The sequence below is a fragment of the Saccostrea cucullata genome, unplaced genomic scaffold (assembly GCF_032062105.1).
Source record: "Saccostrea cucullata isolate Sc308-1 unplaced genomic scaffold, CSIRO_AGI_Scuc_v1 ctg2465, whole genome shotgun sequence".
NCBI classification, from domain to species: domain Eukaryota; kingdom Metazoa; phylum Mollusca; class Bivalvia; order Ostreida; family Ostreidae; genus Saccostrea; species Saccostrea cuccullata.
The window spans coordinates 187,501-196,254 of record NW_026922292.1 but is presented as its reverse complement, the minus strand read 5'-3'; the positions used below and the strand labels follow the sequence as shown (position 1 = coordinate 196,254).

Here is an 8,754-nt window from a genome sequence, read left to right as displayed (position 1 = left end):
ATATTCAGTCAATGACAAGTTTTGTTTCCATCACAATTGAAATCAACAATTTACATCGATCAGAAATTTTCAAGAAATATTTCGTGCACTGAAATTAGGTATTGAAAGGTCACATCAAAGTTCAGTGTCCGCCTATGTTTTACTCACATTGGTCAATATTTTAATGAACTACGAGGTATTCTCTTCTCATTTAACCACGGCCAGAATGGGAGAAGATCGTACATTTTGCCATGGTTTGCGATAATGCTCTAACAGTTAAGGTAATAATTCTGACAGAGAGTAATCAAACTTACCTGACTTCCACATTGTTCCTTTCTAAAATGTCATCGGTAATCAGACAGGTTATGTCGCCAGATGACAAATACTGTTGTTCCATTGTTATATAGAGTACCTTAAGAATGGTTCTGACTTCAGGCCTGGGCTCAAATCCTAGTCTATCACAGTAAACGTGGTTATAATGAAAGCACTAGCTGGGACCTGTGAAATTACTTCGCTATATCCGTAATTCGTTATAACCGTATAAAAAAGACATTAAATTTACATAGCTGGGGATCCAAGATGACTTTGCTATATCCATGAATTTGCAATATCCGTGTTTGTACTAAACAAGTTTTGCTGTATATCATTTTTTTCTCTCCCTTGACCATGCTCTGAAAGTGACGATCGAAAAACCTGCCAGGGAAGAGCTAGGGTTATGTCATATTGGATAGAGAACCTGAGGGAGGGAGCAATGTGGCAGTCAGACAGGTTTGATCTCTGGTGGCCAGATAGCTTAGATGATAACCTTGAGAGCACCTGCCTGAAGATTCAGGGGGCCTGGATTTTAATACAGGTCTGATCCATCACATTTCTTTCCTGACCAGTTAAAAGTCTTAACCCCCAAAGACACCAAATCAGGCTCATCCCTGGCAGATCTTTCAGCTATCACTTCGAGGGAATGGTATATACATGTAGCCCCACAGTATTTCAATAGATTATTCTTAGATATTGTTGCATTACTATTTTTTTTTTTTGCCTTGCATTATGCTCATGTAAACATTATCACTAATTTCATAATGGTTCTTATGAAATTAGTTCCTTTTCATGATATTTTCAATTTGTTTTGTAACAAATAAAATTGCTTAAAAGGTTGTCAAAATAGTCACCATTAATTGAGGGCTAGGGGGATAAAAGATGTGATGATAGTCATGTTACATAGTCCAGAAGCATTTTTTATTTAAAAAGAATTCATTTTTTCTTGCAGGATGGAATCAGAAGTGTGCCTCACTCCAGTTGATATATCAGAGTCAGACCTAGCAAATCTTCAGCACGGTGAAGTATTGGAGGTGGGATATACAGAAATAGCTCAAAATGAGAATGTCATCAAAGAATCGGAGCCTTCAACAGTAGAGGAGCAGCATGTCACTATAGATAGTGGCTTAAAACCTGAAGTTAATATCACTAGTGATGTAGTTGCTAGTCAGCTTATTGATCCGAGTGGACAGAAAATTGATGCAGACACCAGTTCCATTGTGGTGCAGATGGATGAAGAAAACACCAGTGGAGTTTTGCCAGTAGAAAATGTCTTTCAGATGGAGAATGGACTGGGTGATGGTGGATATATTATTTTGTCTGGTGATGCTGCAGGTACTTGTATACAATAAAAATAAAAGAATTACTTTGATGTAGAGCACACGAGTCTGAAATTTTCATCTTAAAAAAAAAAATTCCGGAAAAAAATATCCCACCCTCAACTAAAGAGAGTGGGACAATTTTTCCAAATTTTTTTTTTCATGATAAAAAATTAAGTGTCCTGTGTGTAGTTTCCATATACATGATCTACTGCCCCAAACCCATTAACTCTCAAATTTTCTATGAATCCCATAGGCAACTTTTCACTATACATGTATTTTCTATTAATATTATCCATATTTAAGAATCTTGGTCATAACAAATTAAAAAATAAAGCCCCGTTGACTTCCTTATCACCAAGTTTTCCTTTAGATGTTTGTATACTGTACTGGTAGTGTGAAAATCTTTCAAAGAGAAATGAATTAAGACATCCTGAGAAATTATCTTAGTTTTGAAGGCATTTTATAGGTATTTGTCTGAAATGTGAAATAAAATTGTTGTAAACATTTTTTCAGCCTGTTGAAATGAGTTTTTCATATTTATAGCTTCTCTGGGCATGGAATCGGATGAACCAGATGCCAAGAAGATACGGATTGATGGAGAGTCCTACATCGTGGCAGTCACAGATGAAAGTAATGCTGCAGTCAGCATAAAGCATGAAAAGAGTGCAGCAGAGCAGCAGGTGTACCTGGTAATAATTTGGTAACATACTTATGTCCCTTTGATTGAGTAACATGCTTATGTCCCTTTGATTGTGTGATAAGGAATTGATCAGGAGTGAATATTTGTTATAAATTGGATATTTCATATGATTTTTGGATCAAATTTATGAAAGAAATGTTTGTACAACTGAATTGTAAGGTAGGATGATTAATGCAGATATTGAAAATTATTAGCATTTGTTATTATCTGCATACCCTGGAGGATTAAACAAATGACCATATGTATGATATTATTATGCTTTGGACCTTCTTGTTAGTTTGTCTCTTTATAATCAATACCCAACTATTTTCGCATAGTGTTCTTAGGATTTATATAGGGTAAGCATACTATGCCTTTTCACACCAAGGAAATATTTCTGAAATCCATTGTAGCGCCCTATTGTCCTGGGATTATTTTTTTCAACCCCGTACACTTTTTGTGCCTCCTTTTACACCACAGACACCGTTATCTATAACATTGTACTGTTATATAATATATATAAACATAGTTTAAAATATTTTACACTTAAGATGAAAAATAAACAAAATATTTTTTTTTAAATGTTATTGGTCTTATTTAATTTCACTCAACTAATATTCTTAAAAACTATAGGTACATTAAACCTATAGCATGGAACATTCAAAATTAAAGAAAAAAGATTATGACATATATTTAGACATTCACTCCCTTTCAACTGTTCCACCCCAGCCCCCACACATTGTCTAATCTTTCTCTCTCTCTAATGTGTACCTCCAGGTGTCCTTTGGTCTACCGTCTATCTCTCTTTCTCCTTCAGGATCCCATGTTAAAATTGTCTACCTTCAGTTATAAATGTTATAATTTTCTATTCCATGCATAATTTACAGTCTTATTCTGACAGGTAACATCTTCAGTAGCCAGTGGTACTGTTCCCCCACAGAAGACAACCACGGTCAAACAGAAATCGGACATCAACCAAGCCTGGTTCACGACACGAGACGACAAACAGGCACTCCACAACACAGGTGAGTTAGCTAAGGAATGGCCTTCACAGAATACCTTAATAAATCATTCTTTTAAAATGTATATTGGACATTTAAGTTAGGATACAGGACTTTTACCATTTTTAGGAAAGGCCTGTTTTAAACGCAGTTAACTTTTATGAATTTATAAAAGAAAATTTAAAATACTTCATAAATTACATGTTTGTTTTGATCATATTTTATTGAAAGAATCAAATGGATTAGAAACAAGTTCTTACATAAATTACATGTGTATGCATGACAAAATTGAACATTGTATTTTAGGGGCCAGCTGGAAACAAGGCCAGTGGACCAATGAAGAGGTGGAGATATTGCAGACCAATATCAACAATTACTGTAAGGTTGGTATTATGATATTGATTTGCTGATTCTAAAACTTTCAAAATACCTCCGAGTTTCAGACATCAAAGTTAAGAAATATTCATATTCAGGATGCTCAGTGCTTTGATCTTTGATGTAACATTATTACTGTAGGTATTCAACATAAATAATATAAAGTTATGGTCAAAATAAGGAAGAATAATATTGAGGTGTATTTAATTTAAAACTAGTGAGTTGATTGTATAATTTGCTATCAGTTCTCTTTGAAAAAGTTAACATATTAAATGTTTATGTTAACATTAAAGAAGTGTTTGTGTATTTGTACTTTGATTCTGATTAGCATTGACCTTCTCACCAATGACCTTTAACCTTCTCACCAATAACCTTTTGCAGGAACATAACATTGCTGACCCAACAGAAATTATATTTGAGATGTCGAAAGACGAACGGAAAAACTTCTACCGCACGGTTGCAAAAGGTTTGATGAGACCCCTATTTTCTGTGTATAGAAGGGTGACCAGAATGTATGATCAGAAAAATTATATGGGAAAATACACCTTAGAAGAAATTAATCTTCTTAAAGAGTAAGTATTTTACAAAATTAAATTTATTGGTATGAAACTTACAAAAAAATTTGGTTAAAAGTAAATGTACAATAAAATTATGCAAACAGAATAGTTGTTTTTCAAGTGGATGTTAAATAAATTATGAATTACTTCTTATAATATGCCTCAACACTTATATAATACTGATTTTCAGATTGCGTAAGGTGTATGGTAATGATTGGGCCACCATTGGTCAGGCCTTAGGAAGAAGTGCATCCTCAGTGAAAGATAAATGTCGCTTGATGAAAGACTCATGCAACTCAGGTAGATTTCAAATATTTAGACTATACGCTATCTGTTGATTACACAATATTGAATATTATAAACATAAAACAAAAATGTATACAAAGTGGACTTTTGTAATCTAAGCTTAGTATCATTACTTGAATTACAGGAAAATGGCTTCCAGAAGAGGAAAGAAGGTTATGTGATGCTGTGTATGAGTTGACAGGAGCCAAACAAGGTTTGACAGAAGTGTTGTACAAGGAGTCGCACAAATATTGAATGTTATACATTTTTAGTATGAGAAATTCAATATTGGAAGGAAAGTGTAATTTAGTGTACATTTTCAAGTGTATACTCAATTGTCAAGTAATGTAAGGTATCAATGGAGAGAACTAATAGAGTACGTTTCTTTGTATATTATGAATAAAATACTCCTTAAACTGATGTAAGGTATCTACGCTATTTTCCAACATTACAAACTCACACATCAGTGTCTTCAGTATTCAAATAAAATTTATATACAGAAATCATATTAAGGAATTGTATGTCTTTTTCCTTTCTTTTCTACAGGTGAAAGTGTTACCTCAGGTCTTTCATGGTCCAATGTAGCAGAGAAAGTAGCTATTTTGGAAACATTAAAATTCACACATCAGTGTCTTCAGTATTCAAATAAAATTTATATACATGCATATTAGGAATGATTTTAATTGTCTTTCTTTTCTATCATGAAAGTGTGATTCTTTCATGGTCTTGTAGCATCAAAGTGAGGTGATTTAAATTGTCTTTTGGAAACAAAAGGGGGGCACAGAATGGACTCGGGAGGACGACATGAATCTCATCATGAGGTGATTTTAATTGTCTTTACATCATGAGGTGATTTAAATTGTCTTTAATTTAGATTACTAAGTTGAAAATTGAACTCAAACTGTAGGTTAAATGAGATCTCACTTGACATACATGTATATATATATGCATTCTGGACGCCAAAATTTAACTCTACTTCGAATAAAACCCGTGAAACAAAATGAATGAGCCTTAATTTTTTTTTTTTTTTTCAGAATTTCTAATCTTGGTGTTGCCAATGACACAGAGATTGATTGGAAAGAACTGGCGGATAATTGGCCCAGGTAAAAGAAATAATAATATTTTAATGTTGTGGTCTATTTCTCTGTAAACAATTGCATTGTTACATGCAGTGATTATTTTTTTTCAAGATGAAAATGTTAAGTTTGTGTACAGACAGTAAATATGTGGGGAATACCTTATTCTTCCAAACTTGCCATCTTACTTCTAAAGATTTTCTGTCAAAAAAATCTTTTCAAAGAAAAAACGAAAGTACCTGTTTTCTTTTTGTTCCTTTGAAATAAGTATTGGGGTGTGTAAAAATGGTATTGTCTGATTGGACAGCAAAATATTTACGTGTATTTGATGTGTATTAATAGCAGCTTTCCGTTATCGTTCTTGACTTCCATATTTAGAAATTTTCCAGACCTGTTTTACTACCTTTGAAAGTAAAATTGTATCCATAGGGCATTTAAGGCATAGTATGAGATTTAAAAATCTAATAATTTGAAAATTTTAAAAGTGTTAAATATGTGCCATCATTTTTGCAATAAGCTTATTTTTAGATTCATAATTCAGACTTGAAAAGGGCACTAAATTACCTGTTCTTTTCTTTTATAGTGTAAGATCACCACAATGGTTGCGAGGAAAATGGTGGTCTCTTAAACGTAACTATCGCCATTACCAGTCAATGCCATTTCAAGGTAATTTGGTGCACAATGTACAGTCATGTATTATTTTTTACAGGAGCAAATTTAAATTTTTTGCAATAATTTACATGGATTGAGTTTAGGCAACTCTAAGAAAATATTTTAAAAGTCAATATATTTTAGTGTCCTGAATTCAAATTTAATTTACTAAATGCCATGGATGAGGAAGAGATGACATTTTGTTAATTTTTTTTTCTGCCAGAATTACTTGAACACCTGAAGACCAACCATGTTGGAAATGTTCGAGTGAAAAACCAGATGAAAGTCTCTGCAGAAATGGTAGCCATGCCAGTAACTCTTCAAACAGGTAAAATTTCTTCTGAGATTGATCATTTTCTAATGTGACTAACTGATATCATAGGATAACGCAGAGTTCTGGGGTAGAAATAATACCAAAGATATGAAGAAGGAAATTGACTATGAATGTTTTGAGTGTAATCTAATTGCTGTATTTGCTTTTATTGCTGACTTATGTAATCTGACATTGATAATTCTGAGAGTCCTGAAATTGATTAAACTACTACAGCTGCTACAGTGAAACCTGTCTAATCTGATATGCACTGGGTGACAATGTTTGTGTCAGAATACTGTAGATTACTTATTTTCCGCGAGTACTTTTTATCGCGAACTGGCTCTTGAACGTCAAATCGCGAGAATTATAATTCACGAATGACAGTTGATCAATAGATTTTACATAGATTTCAGCACTATAAAGATAAAAGCGAGTAATATTTTTTCGTGAGTGATGCTTCTCGCGAAATTACAAGGAAATTAATTCCTCGCGTTTAATTAGGAATCTACAGTAGTCAGGGTGTCAGAATGCACAGTGTAAAGAACATGAAAAATAGGAATGATATTAAAAGTTTGGAGTTTACAGTGAAATGGATTACAGAGGTGTTGTACTAGACAATTTTCACTGTATTTGTAGTCAAGTGCTCTACTCTGATTTACAGGTGCTGATGGTAGCTCCACCAGTGAAGCTCTACAGACATATGAAATTCTCCATCAAACCAGCTCTGGGGCTTTCCTGATCACCCAGCCCAACACTAACCCCGCCATTACCATTAATGGTTCTCCAGTCACTTCAGATCATATTATTGTACACACCTTGCCAGTAAGTATATTGGAGTATTGAGGTAGTGCTTGATTGTATAGATTTTAGAAACCTTTATAATAATTTATTTTTAGCAAAAGCATTTATTTTAATGCTTTGTTTTTGGTCACTTGTCCATATAAATTTCTCTTTGTAAATTCCTTAAATAATAACATTTATGATACATGTGTGTGGAAAGGATCTTTTTTTTTTAAGAACTCAGCAGTATTAACCTGATCTTTTGTAGAACTCAACAGCTTTACAGGGGCAGGAGAACCTGGCAGTACAGATGAACCCAGTCATACTCAACTCAGCCTCAGACAGTCTCAGTCTGGACTCGACAGAAATCTCATTACAGAGTTCTACCACCGGTACTGACCAGGGTTAGTTTTTACTGCTACATGTATATTTGGAATTTAAAAAATTTTCAATTGATCTTGGTTAAAAGTCTTTACTTTGTAGCTCCAATAACAGTACTTAGCAAAGTACCGTGTCTATAAACAGGTCGAGGCAAATAATTTTCTGTGACCTTAGAATAAATTAATATGTTAAATGAGGAACCAATGCGACTGACAAATAGACCAATCAGCTTAATGAGTTGCATTTTGGGTTACTACAAAAATACTACATGTGTGTTTGAAAAGGCCAATTTTTGAAAAATATAAAATATTTCAATCTATTAATTTTTTGTTATTTTCATTTTTTTTTCTCTAGATATAACAGAACAGATGATAACATCCACCCCTGAGATGGACACACAGACAGAAATTTCTTCCACACCATTTGAACATGAGGTAACAGCTTATAAAAAGAGGATTGAAAATTGCAGCTTAAAATTTGACCATTAAAAGTAAAACTTAGGAGAAGACTACTTTTGATATATGGAAGCAAAAAACTCCATTTTACATGTATAGTGAAACATGTCTAATCCAAATGTTGTGTATTCTGAAATTTTGGTAATTATACAGTATAATTTGTCCAATCCGGCTACCGCCGGTTCATAAAACTTTGGCCGGATTAGACAGAATCCGGAGTGCAGGAAAAATGCAGGAAAATATAATTTCGAAAATTTTCGTTGTTTATTTCGAAGTACATCATATACATATTATAAATAAAATTAAATGATGAAATCAATTACTATTCTGGAGTCAAAAATTATAAAATAGTCTCACAAGACTTACAGTATTTTCTTATTTGTTCACGAAGTTTGAAAGTCGGGTGAAATGTTACCTCAATCAAAATATACAGGCACGCATAATATAGGCCTACTATGTATCAAGCGAACCGGGTTTCGCTTGTCAAAGACCTCATTCAATGTATTAACAGTAATGCACAATTATTTACGATGTGCTAATTATTAGTTTATGTAAAAAATTACGTCTTCCCCCACAGTGTTATGGAGC

The 8,754-nt window shown here is 33.4% G+C and overlaps 1 protein-coding gene across 1 annotated transcript in view; it reads left to right on the top strand.

Moving 5' to 3' along the window:
- The first annotated feature begins 694 nt into the window (after nt 1-694).
- The window catches only part of LOC134261563 (cyclin-D-binding Myb-like transcription factor 1), a 9,691-nt gene continuing 1,631 nt past the window's right edge, over nt 695-8,754 (top strand). The window contains 17 exon segments of the mRNA XM_062743990.1: nt 695-747; nt 833-940; nt 1,244-1,626; nt 2,157-2,302; nt 3,194-3,317; nt 3,600-3,676; nt 4,050-4,240; nt 4,416-4,525; nt 4,656-4,724; nt 5,057-5,147; nt 5,251-5,331; nt 5,545-5,613; nt 6,170-6,252; nt 6,461-6,565; nt 7,212-7,372; nt 7,599-7,734; nt 8,066-8,145. Coding sequence (XP_062599974.1) covers nt 695-747; nt 833-940; nt 1,244-1,626; nt 2,157-2,302; nt 3,194-3,317; nt 3,600-3,676; nt 4,050-4,240; nt 4,416-4,525; nt 4,656-4,724; nt 5,057-5,147; nt 5,251-5,331; nt 5,545-5,613; nt 6,170-6,252; nt 6,461-6,565; nt 7,212-7,372; nt 7,599-7,734; nt 8,066-8,145 — 2,067 coding nt within the window.